Genomic DNA, 21188 nt, shown 5'->3' with positions numbered 1-21188 from the left:
CTCCAACGTTTTCTTTCTTTTCCAAAATAATTACCGTCTCCACTGAGTTATACTCATTTTTAATTAATTACTAGCTAAAAAGGGAAAAAAAAATTATATATATATATATATATATATATATATATATATATATATATATATATTCTGTAAGCTATTCCAGACCTATGGTTTAAGATGAAAAGATTAGTTTTCTTTTAAATTTTTTATAATTGTGCCAAAATCAACATAATACAATTGAATTGATATAGGTCTTTTCTATAAGTTAAATGGTTTACTTTTCAATCGATGAGTTAATTATAATTCTATTAAATTGAATTTACAAATACATCCGACATAGTCAATTGAAGGCAAATTTTACAATTTTGCTCATACACTTAATTTCTTATATGGAAAAAACCAATTTACACTTAACTTTGACAAAGAGCCCAAATAAAAAGAACGTACATGTTTTAAGAGTTAAAAGATTTTTCTTAATCTTTTGTTTATATGACTATCATAAATTACTATAATCTATTTAATATATAAAAGTTTCGATGTGGATAAACTTTTTTCTCTTTCATTATACCCTTAAGTTTAGTTCTATGTTCTAAATCACCCTGTGGTTTTACAGTAAATTTATTTTTACTTTTTTTTATATATATATAGTATTATAAAAGGCATGCCCTTTTTCATTACTTTTTGAATTAATTCTACTTAAAGTTTAGTAGAATTAAGGTATGCACAATGTGAAAAATTGAATACAAATTATTTTTCATGTGAAAAGTTGAATGCAAATGATTTTTCATTTACTCACTACTTTTTAATTAATTATACTTAAGTTTAGTGGAATTAAAGTATAGGATGTGAAGAGTTGAAATCAAAATGGTTTTTATTTACATTTTAGAAATTAGTTACAAATTAAATATCTTATTAGTTCTAATTAACAGTACAAATTTAAAGACTTGATAGTTGAAAAGTTTTTGTAACATTTTTTTTACTGTATAACATATACAAGCTTCCTTGATTTTTTTTCTACTAACGTTGTTATTGAGAATTTTGGATTCATCCAATAGATTTTCTAATAGGACAAAATTGGTATATCAATCATTCAGCAAAAATATTATACATGTTAAAATGGCAATGAATGATCATGCAGGAAAATAAGCTTTTTCTTTCACGAATACCATTAAGCTCATCAAATGACAATGAATATCCATTCAAGTTCAAGAGAAAACAATTCCCCATTCATTTATGCTTTACAATGACAATTAACAAAGTACATGGACAAACAATTCTTAATGTTGAAATATATCTTCTTGAAGAATATGTTTCCTCATAAATAACCTTATGTTGCACTATCTAAAGAAATTTCGGATCAAGCTCATAGGTAACAATAAGTTACCTTCAAATTGTATATGAGATATTATTTATAAAGAAATCCTTTTTTGATATATACAAGTCTTACCTTTAAATTTTTATATTTTAATCTAATTATCATAACTTCTTCCCATGTATATCTAATTCTATTACATTTTGAATTTCGTACTTTTAAATTTAGCAGAACATAAACATATACATGCAATATTTACTATAGTCTAAAGCTACGCATTATACGTGTCTTTTGCTAGTAACAATAAAAAGCATGTGTGATGGCCTAGCTAGATACTCGTTCTACTATGCTAACCTTACACTCATTTTAGCTTTACAACAAAAGGAAAAACAAGTCAGATTGAGTATTGAGTTTTGAATAGCTAGATCATCATGCGTGCTTCTCAATATTGTTATAGTAATTTTATTGTGTGATCGTGACATAAGCAAAAGTGGAAAAGCTTAACTTTTCAAAACCAATGCCTTTTTTATATTAGGAGTCACTTGCAATAAATTCTTCTAAATCTTGGGAATTATATCAATTTAAATTATGAAATTCTAAAAAAAAATCATTAAATAAGAAACGATATTAGTTAACACCATCCTCAAACTTAATTCATAAAATATCATGTGAAATGTGAATTGTGACTATCCTTATCCCATATTGATGGTTTTAGAAGAGTTGAGTAGGTGTAGATACCAAAGAAGTATATGTGAAATATAAAAGTTGGTGGTGCATGCCATTATTGCCCGTCTCGTTGAATGGTTGGGTTCAGGTAATCGCACGTACGCAAGAGAAGGAAGTAATTTTTATTACTTATCCAAAAAAATTGATTTGGTAATTTTTTGGATAAATATTTTTTTTATCCTAGGTATCTTTTCCTATCATTCATGTGTTCGGTCCTCAAGTCCATCCAGTCTAGTTCTCACGATGTTCTTCCAATATGCATTGATCATCGACGGCTAACTCAGACATGCGTAGGTCACCGATGATTTCATTTCTCATGCTCTTCCTTACATCCATCCATTTTTTCGGCTTCTAGTTGGAATTTCTCTTCTATAAATTGAACCCTCACTTCATCATTTGGATAATCACTCAAATCACTTCCTATTTGAATATTCTTTCTTCTCCACACATTGTCTCTTCCACGTTCTTTCCACTCTCCATTTACGAGTTATGAGTTTCAAACAATTTTGTTTCTATTTCATGTTTTGATGAGTGCATGTCAAAATAATAAAGCTAAGTTAACCTTAGGGAACAACCACAACACGATTAGCACTACGGTCAACCAAAATTACTCTCAGAGCAGTGGTTCTTCACGGCAGAACAATTAAACATTGTTCAACATTCTGACATTCTTTATAACAAGATTTAAACATGATTCATGCATTCAGTTCTTACACGTGTGTATGCCTCATCAAATGTTGAGTAAATTAAACAATTAATAATTGATGCGAAGATTGTTGGTCGAGAGTTTGAATTGATTTGCTAATAAAAGTCTTTGGATTTAATTGATACAATTATAAGTTTTACACTCGTTTTTATTCAAAAAAAATGTGTAAATTGACATGTGGACAAAAGTTCAAGTTTAAATTGATACAATTATTAATTCAGATTTACATTATGCTCCCTCAACCTCTACATTACTTCATTTCATTTCCTTCGGTACTTTTCGTTTCCTTTTGACCCTTTACCATTTTTTTTGCTTTGTATTCAAATTGATTTTCATGCTAAAATTCAATTACATTGAAAGATGTGTCCTTCTCCATAAAGGAAAGATTCCCTCACTTCCTCGTCCTTTTCATGTCTTGATTCCTTTATATACGGATGACTGAAACTTTCGAATTGGAACCTAGGCACCTCTATTTATCAAGCTTTATCATGACTCTTTCGATCACTCTTTCAATTATCTTAGTGGAATGGAAGAGCGACGGGGAAGCGAAAGTTAGGCACCCCATTGACCGAGTAAGAGACACTAAGAGTCCGTTTGGAATTTTGAAACGGAGTTTAACTTTTTGATTTCTTGAAATCTTCGGTTCTTTTTTTTATTATTATTTTATTTGTTTATTGTTTTTATTAACATCTAATCATGTCAGAAGATGACATTGAAAATCCATTAATTTATTTATTTGTGTAGAAGTAAGGTTGATTTTTTTTTTTCAAGCCAACATCTTTCATTTTTGTTTAATTTTAAAAATTTTCATGAGTGAAATACTAACCTCCGAAATAAGTGAATTTAGATTTGTGTTGGAGAGAAACTTGAAAATTTTCCGTTTTACCATCGGGTAAACTTGAAGATCAAAGTTCATACAGCTGGCCTAGCACCAGTTCTAGAAACAAGTTTTTCACATTCTAAATAAAGTCATTACCAACAATTCGAGGTGTAAGAAACCAGATCGAATTGGACCAATTAGTTCCAACTTCTTCTTTTTCAATTATTATTATTGAAATTCACTGAATCGAAATGGTTTCATTCAATTTGGCGGACTGACTAGTGACTCCCATCGGATTTACATTCCCACTATCATTAGTTATCTCTTACCCATCTCTGCCTTTTGCTATTTGCCATTGGTGTAAGTCGTCGTCGCCATTCACCACTCATATATTGGTTTAACATGGGCTTGAATTGAAACTCCTTCTTCGATCAAGCGGCTTGAATTTCTATTCTTTCCGTCTTGAAACCTTGATTGAATGGTGTTATTGAAAATCTAACAGTCTCCTTCCCGAATTTTGAAGCTTTATATTTACCAAGTTTGTAAGGTGATCTTGATTGAATTATGACTTTTCAAAACTCTCACTAAACTCGAGCAAATTTAGTCTTCTAAAGAGTGTGAATTGTTTTTCCTCAGACTATGCATGAACGTGGTTCTTTTAGTTAACTCGTCAACCAACTATGACATTGGCCTTGGCTGAACCTGAATGCATCCTAAATTCTTCAACCCGGGGTTGTTTTACACATTAATGCTTCACCCAATGCATTACATCAACACAACTTACGTAACTTAAAGAAGATCCAATACTCCTTCGGCAAATAACACATCCAACTGCCACTTAAAATCAAAGACCTTTTATCCATCAGAGTAAACTGGAAAAATCCAACACGGGGTAATCTTGGAGATCCGAGTCAAGTCAATTGGTCTAGAACTAGTTCTAGAAATCAGTTTTGTTCCTTGCTTCTGACTGGTAGATTCACTATCAGCAAATCATCGTTATAGTCTCTTTTGTTCGGCATCCAAAATTACTTTTTTTGTTACAAAGGCATCCAAGTTAAAATAAGAATATAATCCAACACAAAGGGTTAGTATTACCTACATCTAAATCGTACTTACTCTTTCTTCTTTTAAAATTAACTTATTTCCAAATGCAATTGTAAGCACATAATATTTAAATATTTGTATGGTGCATATGAATATCTAAGAATGACTAGTAAGAGAACTATAATGAGATATTGCAAATCACACGGATAAAGGACTGTACAGGGTGCACCCACCTCTCCCTATATATAGACATTTCCCAAGAAGTTATATCCATAATGTTAATGCAAATACATTACAGGGTTTATTTTTCTAAAATAAAGGGTTAACAAGCATCTAAGCTTCACATAACCAAGAATTCAGGATCAATATAATGTTAATGCAATGCACGCATTAAGAACCTAAGATCATCATTATTAGATTCGAAAGTAGAAATCAAGTGAAAAAGAGTTACTGAGCATTGTTTTTGTGACTTAACTAAAAAACTGTTATAAAACAAAACTGTAATGTATTTTCAAAGATAGGACACAAAAAGAAACATCACAAACTCTTGAAACTAAGTGCAGATATAACCTACAATTGTATTGATCACTCATCTGCTCCAACTATGGTTCCCTTTTCGCTGACATAAATACCATCAAGAAACTTCCGTATATCCTTGTTCTTGACATGACATTTCTGCAAAATAAGGCAAAGAAGAATAAGCCTAATAAGGCTCTATGTGCTACGAACTTTGGATGTGAGTATAAAAAAGACAAACCTGGTTTATAAGGGCACAAGACCGCGACACAAGTTCAATGTCATTTCCATCCAAAACTAACTCATCCTTCACTTTTTCAGATCGGGTAATGGAAACTCCATCAAGCATATCCACCTTTCTCACCTGATGCAACAATTGCGAGCATGGTTCATAACAAATTCACAAAAGTATGGGCAATATCCTATCTAGTGCAAACTACTCAATGAAATCCAAGGATAATGCTAAAAGAATGAATAAATGAAATCCAAGGATAATGCCAAAAAAAATGAATTAAAAACAATAGTAACCTATAAGAAATAAGCCAGATATCTAGTAGAGTTCAGCGATATATCACTTACTTTTTTTTAATATATTCATGAGCATACAAGTTATCGTCACTTTTGAAAGATGTCTCATTAATCAATGCCAATGCCAATATGCTAAGGACTCTTCTAATAAGATAGTTTAACCAAAATTTGAATTTCTAACAGAACTGGTAATGAGATTCAATAAACTTCAACTTCTATGTATTGCTCCATAGATACCCAATAAGAAATCATGTAACGAGGGAGTACCCATTTGTAAAACTAGTAATTCAAACATCAAAGACGGGCATGGAAAGCAATGCAGGTAGAAATATATCAAAAACCGATAAAAAAAAAACATATTGCCACCGATATGACATAGATTGGTCAGGGCTAAGGAACACCATAAGGTTCGTTTTTTCATGTAAAAATCGTAACAGGAAATAGAATCCAACAAATAAAATATGCAAGTATCGAACCACAGCGCGAGTTTAGAAACAAGTAACGGCACAGGTCCACACGAGTATAAGAAGTAATTTACATAATAGGGATAAAAAAAATGGAATGAATGATGAACATTATAAGCATAGAGCAAAGGGCACCTTCTTTTCACCAAGAAAGTTGCGAATCTCAATAGACTTGCTGCCATTTGTGATACTAGCATTGATGGGAAAGTGAGCGTAGACGAAACGCATCTTGTAACGGTAGCCCTTAGTGACACCAGTGATAAGGTTCTCAACATGGCTGAGAGCGGTTCTAATAGCAGCGGATGTCTTCCTGGACCCGAACCAGGCCTCGATGCGGAGCTTCTTCTTGCCGGTAGCCTCGTCAGTGATAAGTTGAAAGTCGAGATTAAGGTGCTTAAAGTTGCGAACAAGCTTACCACGAGGGCCTTCGACCTCGATGATCTTGGCATGCACCTTGATTTTGACCCCATCTGGGATATCCATAGACTCGGATGAAAGAATGGTCTTCATATTTAACTCTCAAGTTTGAAAAGAGACGCAGGGAAGCGGCGGCAGAAAACTTGGAAGGCTGCGGCAGGAGGCGGAGGGATGCTGAGGAAACGAGTTATATACAGAAAACAGATGCCGAATAAAAAATTAAATAGAAAAATAACCCTAGAGGAAAGAAGGCCCTTTACTAAATGGAACTACAGTTTGGCTTGGGCTTGGGCTTGGGCTTGGGCCCATACCATTTCTCTTGGTTTAAAGGGTTACACTTAGTTGGGGAATGGGATGACATGAAAAAAGAAAGGGTAATTATAATGGATAACAATTTTTAGAATAATTATTAAGTATGTAGCAATATTTTAAAAAAATTGCAAAAATAGCAAAATCTATCGGTAATACACTTCTATCGTTGATAGACTCTTGTGGTTTATCAGTGATAGACCATGTAGCAAATGTTGGTCTATCGGTGATAGACTCCTATCATTGATAGATTTTGACAGATTTTGCTATATTTGCAATTTTTTTAAAATGTTGTTACATACTTAATTATTTTGAATATAATTGCTACATTTGCAACTATCCCAAAAAGAAAAAGAAAAATCAGGTGGAATAAGTTTTTTAGCCAAATATAAATACTTGCGATGCGACTTCTGGTAGTTTCTATTTTAGTTTATTTTACAAATTCATTTATTGTTTTTATTCTAATTGTATATGAGATTTCATCCCAACTCTATTTATTTGCTATACCAAATCTTCCATGTATCAATCAAATCTCTGTCCTTCATATCTTATTATTTAATATCCTAACTCAAAATGTATCTTTAATAACTATTTATATAAATTTATATAAATATAACCTAAATATTTACCGCTCATATAATAAAAATTCATCGAAGCTCAATTACTTTTTCATAAATTTCATATTTGCTTTTATTGATTTTGATTATTGTGAGACAATTTTTTAGTTCTTTTTCTTCTTCTTCTCTGTCATTTATTTTTCTCTTCGATATTGGTACATAATCTAAACAATCGTGTACCAATATTTGAACGATCAGTTGTCTGTCTTAGATAGACATAGATAGACCACTGTCACTAATAGATCGTTTAGACTGGGTATAAGATCGTTTAGATTTGGTACAAGGTCGTTTAGACTGATTATAAGGGTACAAGATCGTTTTGATTTGGTAAAAGATCATTTAGACTTAGTACAAAGGTACAAAATCATTTAGACTGGGGACAAAATCGTTTAGACTTGATATAATGATACAAGATCGTTTAAACTTGGTATAAAATCATTTCTTTCATGTATGTGTGACCGATTAATTGAGAGTATTTTTGTTATTCACGTTGTGGGCTTCTGGGCTTTTTTCTTTTTCAAAATTGTTCTATACGATGTAAATATTTTCGCGCTTTATTCTATTTAAAAAAAAAAACCGTGTTTACTAACATTTCAGAAAGTATTAAACTAATTATATTTATCTTTGATAAAATTTTATTTAGTTATTTTCCGAAAATATCAAAATATTTCATTAATCAAATAGTAAATATTTGGTGTTTTCTTTATTGTTTTAAAAGTGTTTTATTTGAAAACACACTCTACATAAGTCTCCATGCCTATTTCACCCTATTTTTAGTGTTTTAACGAAAGATATAAACAAAAGAAGAAACTAATGAAATACAGAGGAACCGCACAAAAGCTAAGCGAGAAGAATCCGCTTGGCAAGTACAATTTCTAGGCGAGGATCTACGTCATCATGCGAGGAATGTTCACTAAAATACAAGAATGGTAGTTGGAGTTGATATGACTTAACAAAGGCTGCATTCAGTGATGACATGTTTAGAAGAATATAAGTTTTCCACTGAAAGTTGGTCTATAAAAGGACTCCTTCCCTAATAAGCAAGAGGGTCAGCTTTGAGAGAAGTCAAATATATCTGTATGGATCGGCCCAAACTCTAAAGAGTGGTGCGTCGTTTGAAAAATCATTTCTTTTTCTTCTTCTTCGGTCAGTCTGTAAGTGAAAGCTTAGAGTTAGAGTAGAGAAGAGTCCATCTTTCTTTCCCCCTAACTTATAAAGTCATTCTCTTTACTTTCCATTTTTGTATTTTTTATAATGTATGTGTTCACATTTTACAGTAGTCTAAGGCCTTCTTTAATACATTGCATGTTTATACCTTTTCAATCCATCATTTCTTTACTGTTCATCTGTCAATGTGTTATCTTTAGTTTAGTCTTGTGATAAGTTATTGATATGAAGCTTAGCTTATAAAGCTTATTTCGTTAGTTGAGCTATAGTCATCACTTGGCCAATGTATCACCAACTACTCGAGAGAGTAAGTAGCAAGGACATGGCTAATGCAAACAATGAGGGCTTTGGAGACAAACTTCACCTTGGCGCCGAGAGGTTGTCACTCTTAAAAGAGAAGTACTATAACTCTTGTAAGTAAATCCTTCTAGATAGATATTGTTTAACCAAACTTTATCATTTGCATCCCAAGAAGCGAGCAAGTGTGGCGTTTAAGGCATTGAGAGGTGCTCGCCTTAATCATAAGGTAGTTATATCTTTATCGCATGGTTTAATCGCTAAATAACGTGAAAACCTTCCTTCACTCTTTCTTGCAAAAAGTTAGTTCACACTTCCATCTCACCTTCATTATTATTTTCCCTTTACGGATCCTCTAGTCTAGATAGTAGATATAGTTTAAACTTACTATTTACCATACTGTATAAATAGTAATGTATACCACCTAAATGAAGAGTAAGCCTTAAAATTAAGCTTTGTGATATTCCTTGTGTTTGACCTTGGATTACCCAGGTAACCTATTATTTCGCTTATACTTGGGCAAGTAATAGGAGAACTTGTACTCAATGAGGACTTAGTAGCTACGCGATGAAGAGAGACATAGTGAGCATACCGCGTGCAATGATCATGACAAATGACTCACCACATAGAATTAGATATAGACATACACAACATTATCCCCTAAATCCGAAATAAATCATCATAAATTGCCTTTTTCTTTTTGTAATTCTTATTTTGCCACTAATCATAATTTCCCTATCTAACTTTATAACATAAAAGGATTTATTGTATTTTATTTTATTTTTCTTTTCAAAATTTTCGTCAATACACACAACATTAAATTTTATTAACTTCCTCGTTGTATTTTTGAAATGGATCTTTTCTGGGGAAGCCAAGAATGGTGTGGGACAAGTGTTGCTTCGGAAGTCTCGAGGAGCTTCAACAAGCTTGTATACCATACCACATCCATTTTCTCCATTCATACAATACAACATCGTATTCTATGTTAAATTATAAATTTGGTATAATTTGGTATTGTATTTGGACCATTTCATCTATTTAGTCCTTAATGATTAGGAAGTTTTGATTATGTTACTAAACATCGTATATGTTTCATTTAATCAAGTTAAGGTTATTGATGAAACACAATTTTAACATGACCATTATCTAAATTATGACTTATAAGTTGCTGTGATGTGGTATATAGTTTAACTGATCGACTTTTTGATTCTATGTATATGATTGGGATGTTATTTACACGACATCTTTATGATGTTGGGAATTTGAAAGACATACTTTTTCCTTTATTTTTTTTATCAAGGCAAAATGTTATTCCTTGAAACCTTCACATTAGATCATCGAATGTAATGTAGGGTATACAATGAAATTGAGCACATCATCCTGTTTGATAACCATTTGACTTTTTATTTTTGGTTTTTCAAAATTAAGCTTATAGACTTTAGTTTTATCTCTTGGTTTATTTGGATGTTACCTACTTTTTAGAAAATAAAGTCAAATTGTGAAATCTGAACAAAAAAAAAAAAAAAGTAGTTTTCAAATACATGTCTTTGTTGGCATCTCATTAAGAAAATTATTTCATTAGGCTTGATAAAGAAGGAGTAAGAAAATAAGCATAATTTTAAAAATTCAAAACTAAAAATAAAATTGTTATCAAATAGGATGAAATAAATTCTTTAATCATAGTAATGTTTTTGTTTTCTTGTTATCTAAAATTATACTCAATCATACATACTCTGAGAATTATAAAAAACCTTTTTAAATTATACATGAATTTCAGGAAGTGTTAGTTTTTAGAAACTTGATTCTGGTTTTGAAACTTGGCTAATATCTTTTGCAATCTGAAAAATTAAATAAAAGAGACGTAGGTAATACTACTATAATCTGTAAATTTCGTTTCTTTTTAATTTAAGAAAACCCCAACAAGTAAATTACAACATCACTACAACAAGAAATATTAGACGTAATAACTGTTCTTCTTCTTGATGTTTCTCTTTTGTTGTATCAACAATCCAGGTTAGCTTGCATGGAGGCCAAGTTCTGTCTTGAAAAATTGAAAGAGGTGAAGAATTATTGTTTACCAGTTCTAAGGTAATCTCATCTTGTAGTTATTCAATTACCCAAAGCCAAAGCATAAACAAAAGCACCTTTAAAATGATACTCTACTCTTAGTAGAACTATTCTCTCTTCATCTAAACAAGAGTTTGAATTGTATTGGTAAAATGCAAATGATAGTTTTGAAGCATAAGACGTTGTATGCTGATCTTCGTCTCTTGTTTCAATGTCAATTGTTTATCTGCTCTGGTTTCATTTGATGGCTTAGATTAACCCTTATGGATTTTCTTAATTATTCTGGTCCAGTCTCGATTCTCACAATTGCTAACATGTATTAGGCAAAAAATGAATAAAAAATTAAACACTCAACCATTTCCTTTCTTCTCCGTTGTAGGCACCAAAAGCTGTGAGAGGAGGAATTCCAATTTGTTTTCCGCAGGTGTGTAATACTTATCTATGAAGATAATTCTCTGCCGTCATATGTTTCATATGACCTAATGTAACTAGTTTTGAAGATTTGTTTTTTGGGTTGTTTGTGGCCTTTATATATTGACTTGTTTCGTTATGTATCTAGTTTGGGGCTCATGGAAACCTTGAGGAACACGGGTTTGCTCGTAACAAAATTTGGAAAATCGATGATAATCCTCCTCTTAATCGAGGTGAAATCAAGGACAAATCCTGCATCGATTTGCTTCTTAAACCTTTTGAAGATGATCTGAAAATATAGCCACATAGGTTAGAAATGAATCGAATGTCTTCTTCATCTTCTAACTAAAAATAAGGAAGCACAATACCATCATTCAAACTTAGAAATGTTCTAATTTTACATATATAGCTAGAAAGATAGTTAATTCTAATTCTCAACAATCTTTCAAGCTGTTTATTCATATTGTGAAGATAAATAATTTCAATGTCTTCTTAGTTTAGTTGATCACAACCCTTTTTCTCCTCCAATAGTTTTGAATTCAGATTGAAGGTTTGATGAGAATGTCATATTAATTGCAAGCCTTTCAGTTTCTCAATTGCATTCCACACATATTTCTCCATTTCTGTTATTAGGTATATATGACTTGCTTATAAAAGGAGGATGATCAAGGAATATACATACGATTGCAGTCGTTCCTTACAGTTATCAAAGTGCATACTTTCATGGATTCTTTCTACAATTTTTACTTTGCCTTCTGCCCTTTGACTGTACTTACAGTGAAATAAGAGTTGAGCGGAAAAACCTGCATAACAGAAACTCGTTAAACTCGATCTGAAACGATTGGGCTGAGTCAAGAAACTCGTTTTCTTTAAGACGTTTCGCGGCTCTGCTTTAAGTGCTAGCAGTTGTTACAACCTTGTCTTCCATAGGATAAAACAACCTTTTTGCATCGGTGGAAACAACACTCAGACCCACTGAAATCCTAACACTCAAGAAAGACACTTGCATTCGAAAAAAAAATAAATACTGAAATGTTTTTTTTTTCTTTTAAGAAAGAAGAATATGAGAGAATAAGTTTTTGTTGATTTTAAATGAGAGGGGGAGAGTGGGTTTTTATAGGAGAAGAGTGAGGTGTAAGGATGTAATAATAATAAAAATATGTGGCCACACATTTTTTAAGGAGGTAAAGTCTCCCTATTTTCCCGTTATCCAACGATGAGGAAGACTCAACTACTCTTCCTATTTTTTACCTTTACTATTTTTATTATTATTATTCTTTTTTTTTCACCAACAATCCCCCATTTAAAATTTTTTTGAACATATTTTCATCATGCAATATTGTGCTTAAACAAAGGTGTCTTACGACTTGAACTTTTATGTAGCGACAATGATTAAAATATTGTAAAGTAACTCTTGTTTTTTAGCTTTACCTCTAGTAGCATTGCACACACAACATTATTCAAGTGAAGTTCTAAAATGCCGATGCTTTAAGGTCTCCCATGTATATCCCAGTTTAGTGGACGCTCTAGAGAATTTGCCAAAAATTCCATAGGAAGCAATCCTTATTTTCACATCCACAAAGGTGAATCTATCAGGAGTACTTCTTTAGCTAGGTATCCCACTTGACATTAAGTATAGAATTCTTTAAGAACTAAGTTCAACCTTTTTTTTCGCTTTAGGATGTCATGTTAATCATAAGAATGGAACTCCTAGGTGTTCTAGCATGATTCTCTTTATATCACTTGTGATTAGTTATTATCCATTGAACTTGATTTTTGGGATCTCCAATCTTTCAAGTTGGATTTGTCTCACAAGCAATTCTTTTTTCTATAGGCTTGAGTCTCATTCTGTTTAAGGTTCTGAAACCTTCTCTCTAGCTAGTCCTTTCGTCAAAGGATCAGCCAAGTTATCATCAGTCCATACGTGATCCACTATAACTGCACCAGTAGTGAGAAACTCTCTAATGGTACTGTGCATACAATGTATTTGTCGTCTCTTGCCATTATAATAATGGTTCTAAACTTTTACGATATCTACAATACTATCGCAATGGATCAGTATGGGGTATCGGTCTTTCCCATGTGGAAATCTCTGATAGCAAGCTTCGAAGCTAGCTTGCTTCTTCACTAGCAGTAGCCAGTGCTATTATCTTTGACACCATTGTTGTCTGTGCTAAAATAATATGTTTCTTGGATTTCCAAGCAATAGCCCCTCCTACTATATTAAAAATATAGCCACTTGTAGCCTTTGAGTCATCCGAGAGGGAGTTCCAATCAGCGTCAATGTATCATTCTAGCTGGAAACTTTCGATAATGTAATCTAGGTTATGGTTTTTTTAAGATATCTCATGACTCTTTCTACGGCTCTCTAGTGTTTTAGGCTAGGTTTACTAGCAAACCTACATAGTAATCCTACAACATAAGCTATGTTTGGCCTAGTGCAATCGACAACATATCTTAGACTACCTATGATGCTCGCATACTCAGATTGATTAACACTATCACCAATGCTCTTGAACAACTTAACACTAGGATTATAGGGTGTACAGGCTGGTCTACTTTCAAAGTAGTTATATTTCTTCAGAATTTTCTCTATGTAGAAGGATTGCTCCAAAGAAGTTCTTGTTTCAGATTGAGTGATCTTAATACGCAGGATTACATTAGATTCTCTCAAGTTTTTCATGTCAAAATTTGTGTACAACATTGATTTTACATTGTTTGTGACATGCAAGTTTGATCCAAAGATTAACATGTCATCTACATATAAGTATACAATAGTGCATAAGCCATTCTCGAACTTATAGTAGATGCATTTATCACTTTCATTAACTTTAAATCCTTTAGATATGATTAGATTATCAAACTTTTCATGTCATTGCTTGGGAGTTTGTTTTAGGCCATAGAGGGATTTATCTAGCTTATAGACCTTAGATTCTTGACCATGATTATGAAACCTTTAGGCTGTTCTATGTAGATCTCTTCTTCTAAATCACCATTTAGGAGTGCAATAATCTTAACATCCATTTGATGTACTAAGAGATTGTTTAAGGTAGCAATTGCAAACATGACTCTAATTGAAATGATTCTAGTTATTGCGGAGAATGTGTCAAAGAAGTTTATGTTTTTCCTCTGCCTAAAACCTTTTGCTACTAGCCTAGCTGTATACTTATCGACTGATCCATCAGGATTGAGTTTCTTTCTTAAAACCCACTTGCAACCTATTGCTTTGCAGCTAATGGGAAGGTCAACTAAGTGCCAAGTTCTATTTGATTCAAGAGAATCCATTTCATCATTAATAGCTTCCTGCCATAAGTTGGCATCAATTGAAGAAAGAGCTTCGATTAGATCTTTTGAATCTTCTTCCATATTGTACATTTCAAAGTCTTCTCCAAAGTCATTGGCTATTCCAACTCTCTTGCTTCTTCTAGGTTAGGGATCTAATTTCTTATCTTGGGATTGGATCCTAACTGAAGGTAAGCTACTAGAATTTGAGCCCCAACGAGTTTGACTAACCATGCCCCCACTATTCCTAGATTTAAAAGGAAACATATCTTCAAAGAAGTCTGCATCATTTGATTCTATGATAACCTTATTATTTAAGTCATAGAACCTATAGACTTTACTAGACTCAGAATATCCTATAAAGACACACTCATAGGCTCTACTGGCTAGCTTTCTTCTCTTAGAATCAGGAATTTTAACATAGGCTAGGCACCCCCAAGTTCTAAGATAAGACAAGTTTGGTATTTTATTCTTAAGGACTTCGTAAGGTGAGATTGAGTTATTTGATTTTGGAATCCTATTGAAAAGACATAGTTTACGGTCTTAATTATTTCACCTAGTAAGATGGTGCTACTTCTGACTCAAGAAGAACAGCAACTACTAACTCGGTTAGAGTTTTATTCTTTCTTTTAGCTTTTCCATTCATTTCTTAGGAGAGTAAGATGTAGTTTTCTCATGAATTATTCCTTTTGAGTTGTAAAACTCATTAAAGGCAACTAAATCATATTCAGTTCCCTTATCACTAAGAAGTCTCTTAACCTTTTTTCTAAACTGATTTTCTACCTCAGTTATAAATACCCTAAACATGTCAAAGACATCATTTTTATTTCCAATCAAGTACAAAACAATCATTAATAAATGTTATGACATATATTTTGCTATTTCTAATCAACATGTCATCAAACTCACATAAATCAAAATGAATTAACTCTAGAGGCTCAGTTACTATAGTTACAAATTTATGCAAAGTTTTAGTTATTTTAGCTTGACTAGAACATGCACATTTTCCAAATTCATGCATAGATAACTTTGGAATCATGTTCAACCTACTCATGTTGCTAATTAACCTCTTATTCACATGACAAAGCCTAGCATGCCAAATATTAAAGGAAGACAACATGAAAGCAGAAGATACTTTTTTATCCAATATCAATATTTATTTAAACATTCCATCTGTTGTATATCCCTTTCCCACAAAAAATTATTCTTCGTTAAAGTAATGAGGTCGAATCTTATAGTTTGAGTGAAGCTTACCTTGTTGAGAAGATAGCCTGAGACCAGGTTCTTCTGAATTTTAGGAGTGTGCAGGGCTTTCTTCAGAATGAGTGTCTTGTCGTAAGTGAACTTCAGCTCCACTTCTCCGATGTCAGCTACTTTGCTTGTGTGGTGATCCCCCAGAAGAATATTTTTAAGTTTCATTGAATTTTTTAAATAAACTAAGGTCATAGCAGACATGGCATGATACACTAGTGTCTAGCCACCAACCTTCAGACCCTCAAATCACATTTATTTCTGTGTCATAGCTACTAAGTCCTCTTCTACCAGGTTTGCCAGTGCAGTAGGGCGATTCCTGTTTCTATAATTTCTAGCTAAATGTCTAGGTCTATTACAATATAACACACAATTTGTACCGTACTTCTGTATTGGGATTTTTGAAAGTTCTTCTGGTTTTTAGGACCTCTATTCTGAATCTTTATCTTATTCCCTTTAGGTTCAGCTCTAGTTTCAGGAGGAACGTGGACTTCTTTTTAGGGATCACGTTCACCTTTCTCTTCTTTTGGTCATGCTTGCGGGCCTCCTCCTCAATTCGCACTCGGGTGATTAGGTTTTCTAGAGAGAACTCCTTCGTCTTATGCCTCAAGATATTTTAAAAGTCCTTTCACAGTGGAGGGTAGCTTATCAATAATGACAACAACTTGAAATTGCTCATTTAAAGGCATTCACTAATTATTTTGTGGATAATTTTTTGCAATTTATGTGATTGAGCTTCTACTGATTTGTCGTCAACCATCTAATACCGCAAGTATCGACTTATCACATACTTTTTGAATCCAGCTTCTTCAGTGTCGTACTTCTTTTCTAGCGCATCCCAAACTTTCTTTGTCGTAGACAGAATACTGTAATAATCATAGAATTCGTTATTTTCAAGTTTAGAGTAGGCGAAGAAAAGAAGAAATGCTAGATAGCGAGATAGATTAGAAAAGCATTATGAAAGGTTTAGTGATGTGCACAAAAGAAATCATGTATGGAATCATGAGATGATGCTTGAGGACAAGGGAATAGAAGAAAACAAGGGAAAAAGTAGACGATTTGATTAATCTGTGAATAACATTATACAAAAGACCATCATCCCTGTTTTATTGTGTTTTAATGTTCTTATCGCAGGATTTTAGGCAAAAGAAGTGAAGCTCAACGATATAATGCTTACGCGAGGAGACACGTTCAACCAACATGACAACAAAGAAGCAAGCTAGGTGAGATGAGTCAGTAGCAGACAAAATTGGTTGGCGCAAAAGTCAGAAAAAAGGACAAAATGACGTCTGTGCGATACCGATGCAACTTTTCAGAGTCATTAATGACGCGTGGCAATAAATAGTGTCTCTCACTTCAGAATAGGTGTTTACAATTTGGCTGGAGAGCAAGTTCTTACATCATTCGTCTTCTCCCTTCCTTTGAGTTTTAGGTGAGAGCTTAGAACAAAATAGAGAGAGAGTTCGTTCCCTCCATCTTCTCCCTCACCGAATAGGCAAAAATCAGAGCCAAAGAGTATGAGAAATCGTACTCTGAGGCGTAACACCTTATTTTGTATTTTTATTGTAATGATTTGTAAGATGCACTTCATGGCCGAGCGACCTAAAGTTATTTTATTCAAAGCAATATATTTCTTCTTCCATTCTCCCACTTTTCTATTACTTTTCATGTTCAATCTGTTTGGTTAACTTGTTAGCGATGAAATGTATTTTTAATACCTCAAGAATCATAGTATATACGTTACAAGTTTTGTCGAGTTAAAAATGGAGGTCAAAATATTGCTTATTCAAGAGAAGAACATTGATGTGGATTGTAATCATCTGATAAGTAAGAACAAGCATTTAGCTAAGAAAGTGGCAAGAAAAGTAATACAATCTTGTCACCAAGTTTGTCCTTCGCATACATTGCAGAGATGCTAGTGTGTGTGTTGAAAGCATTGAGAGGTTGAAAGCATTGAGAGGTTGCTCGCCTTAATCAAGGAGAAATTACTAATAACGTATTCAAGATTATTAGATATAAATCATAGCTTAACTTTGTGTATTTGAATCTTGAAAGGCGAGCAAGTATGATAATGGTAACGAGAAGTTGCTTATCCTAATTTAAAGTTAATACATGCTTTATATCGCCTCGAACTATTGAAGCACAATTCCTTGCGGTTAGATAATTAAACTATTCCTTCCTCGTCATGCCTAGATATGAATTCAATTTCCATTTCCATCATCTTGCCATGATCACCGCATCGCCAAGCTCCTTAGTGTAAATACGTAGGATATAATTATACTGTGCATAACTTTACTGTATAACTTATATTGCATGATTTAGTTGCGCAATAAGAGAATTAGGAGCTTAAATGTCTTGTGTTCAACCCTTGAGTTACCAAAAAACCTCTATTTGCTTACACTTGGGCCATAGAGAGGAAAACCTACAAGACACGAATATCTTTAGAAAGTTAGCTACGCATGAATAGGTATGCACCTTTTAACGTTAATAGTTGCTCACTTAGAGCTCATCATGAATAATTCATGATAGAAACTTATGAACATAGAATATTTCAAGTAATTATCTTCCACTAAAACATTACCTTTAGTGACAAGTGTATTATGTCACTATAAAAAATAAACAGTAACAAAACATATGTCACTATGATAACTTGTAAAAACACAAGTTATTATATCCTTTTAGATAGAATAATGAGATCAAAACACATAAGAAATGTGTCAAAATGCAAGATTAAGTTACACAAGCATCCAAGCTTGTTTCACCCTGTTCTTAATGTCTTAACGCAAATTGATAAGAAATGTGTCAAAATGCAGGATTAAGTTCTTTACATTATGTTGTAAATCCATAAATATTCAAAAATATACTTTACATAAGCTTCCAAGCCTATTTTAACTCGTTTTTAGTGTCTTAACGTAGGATTAAGAACAAAAGAAGAAACTAGCGAATCATAGAGGAACTCATGTGAAGACTAGGTGAGAAGACCATATTAGTAGGCGAGAAGAGGTTCGCTAGAAGAAAAAAGTGGTAGTTGGAGTTGATGTGACTTAATACAGAGGCAGCTTTCGACGCTGACATGTTTAGAAGATTATATTTCTCGCCTAAATCTACCTATATAAAGAACTCCATCACCATTAAGAAAGTACCTAGGTGTAATGGGCTGAACCCTAGAGAGTGGTGGGAAGGAATAGCTTTTTCTACCATATGTAAAGTTTTTCTTCATCTTTTTCGGTCAATCTAAGAGTTAAAGCTTAAGGTTGACTGAAAAAGATCTCGTTCCCATCTTTCCCTAACTTGTAATGTCATTTCTATTATTTCAATTTTTGCATATTTCTTTTTAATGTATTTAGTCATATTGTACAGTGGCCAAAGGCCTATATTCTTTAATATATTACATATTCATACCTTTTCAAACTATCAAGTCTGTTACTGTTCATCTATCTTTGTGTTATTGATAGCTTAAAATTTATGACAGATTCTTTATTAGAAGGTTAGCTTATATTTCTTATCGCGTTAACTGAGCTATTTTCATCACTTGGCCAGTGTATATCACTAACTACCTAAGAGGGTAAGTAGCAAGGATATGGATAACACATGCAAGGTGGAGAGATAACTTGGAGAGATAACTTCCATCATTTGTGTCTCAAAAGGAGAACAAGTGTGGCTATTAGCCACCGAGAGGTTGTCACCCTTAAACGAGAAGCTCTATAAGTTCTATAAGTGAAACGTTCTAGATATAACTTGCTTAATGCAACTTGGTCATTTGGATCTCGAGAGGTGAGCAAATGTAGTTTTTAAAGACACCAAGAGGTGTTTGCCTTAATCAAGAGCTCGTAGACTAAGTTATATCACATCAAGGATATTTTATTGCTTAATTGCCTGGTAATGCATAAAATTTCCTTGACCCCCTTCTGTGATGCAAGTCAGTTCACAACTCTATTTTGCATCCATTTATTTCCTCGACCCTTTACAGATTCTCTAGTGTAGATATGTAGATATAGTTTAAACTTACACTCATTTACACTGTATAGTTCATTCTTTTATACTGCCTAAACACCCAGTGAACCCTAGAACTAAGCTTTGATATCATTCCCCTACGTTCGACTTTAGATCACCTAGATAAACCTATTGTTTCGCTTACACTTGTGCAATCAATAAGAAAACTTGTACTCAACGAGGACTTATGAGTTACATGATGAAGGTATTTATAGAGAGCATCTAGTATGCAATGACCATGATTGATGACTCTTCACGTATATTGAAATACCAATGTAAGCAACAACACTATTCTTCTAAGCTCCTAAGCTAACTTAACCAGCCACACAAATTCAAGTTTTTGGTGTCGTCGAGTTGACTAACCAAGTTCACACTAAAAGTAAGCATTTAGTAATGCACAAATGTCCTTAAAATACACATTTTGTGGCGCGCATTTATTACATTTCTAAAACTTTTAGCTACGCAAAATTGCAACAGTCATAGCAACAAATGGCTCGTCGTTGCTAATACTCTTAACGACGTTTTATCTACTTTAGTTACGTGTTTTTGTGCACCACAATTTCTTGTAGTGAATATGAATGGCATAGTGTGAACGGTCAGTGCAACAAGAAATGGATTAGAAAATGTCACAAATATTGTGAATGGAGTGAACATCATAGTAGCTTAATCGTAAGACACTGGCGAGAGTGAATCATAGTAGGCTGTGCGAGGGGAAGGATTCATGTTTTGGGTGGAAAGGAATAAGAGAAGATAATGTGAGATTTATGTGATTTATGAAATATGGCGTTGAAAGACGCGTTTGAGAAATGAAAATGAATTGTGCTTAACTTATATTCCCAAAAATGTTTTTTAAAATCTTCACTCACTAAGTATTTGACTTACGTGTTTACGTTTCCTTTTCAGATGTTCAGACGTTGAGGCCAGGTAAGGAAAAGTAAGAAGGATTTTGACATGAAAAAGCTGATCAAGTTATTCGTCTTCGAATAGTTTAAAGTTATTATGTTTAGAGAGTGTTGCATCCCAGTTCTGTGTGTGAGATGAGTCTTTTCTTTGAGATAAGTTGCTAGGGATCAAGGAGAAGAATAAGAAAGATATTTTATACTCTTAAACACCTCAAGGGGAAGAGTAACATCCTAGTGGATGAAGGAAAACGGGGAGCTTAGAGCTTAGGTTTTATTTTTGTGCCTTGCGAGAGAATAAATGTAATTGTAAAGTATTGGAACAAGTTATAAAAACAGAGTTTTGTTTTCTATTTTCCATTGTG

At 33.0% G+C, this 21188-nt stretch overlaps 1 protein-coding gene and 1 long non-coding RNA gene across 3 annotated transcripts; both read right to left on the bottom strand.

The window, feature by feature from the left end:
• Nucleotides 1-4995: 4995 nt before the first annotated feature.
• On the bottom strand, nt 4996-6763 carry LOC103501171 (60S ribosomal protein L9-like). Its single transcript, XM_051088049.1, has 3 exons — nt 6249-6763; nt 5363-5485; nt 4996-5280 (listed from the first exon to the last, which is right to left on the bottom strand). Exons 1-3 carry the CDS (start codon nt 6621-6623, stop codon nt 5191-5193), a joined length of 588 nt encoding a protein of 195 aa, XP_050944006.1. The 5' UTR covers nt 6624-6763; the 3' UTR covers nt 4996-5190.
• Nucleotides 6764-10789: 4026 nt separating this feature from the next.
• On the bottom strand, nt 10790-12474 carry LOC127150261 (uncharacterized). Of its 2 annotated transcripts, none has more exons than XR_007822467.1 (2): nt 12202-12474; nt 10790-11687 (listed from the first exon to the last, which is right to left on the bottom strand). It is a non-coding gene; the product is annotated as an uncharacterized LOC127150261 (long non-coding RNA). The 2 variants fall into 2 exon arrangements; XR_007822466.1 differs by having other exon boundaries at nt 12100-12465.
• Nucleotides 12475-21188: the final 8714 nt, after the last annotated feature.

The sequence above is a fragment of the Cucumis melo genome, chromosome 7, assembly GCF_025177605.1.
Source record: "Cucumis melo cultivar AY chromosome 7, USDA_Cmelo_AY_1.0, whole genome shotgun sequence".
NCBI lineage: Eukaryota > Viridiplantae > Streptophyta > Magnoliopsida > Cucurbitales > Cucurbitaceae > Cucumis > Cucumis melo.
This window is presented reverse-complemented; position numbering and strand designations above follow the sequence as displayed.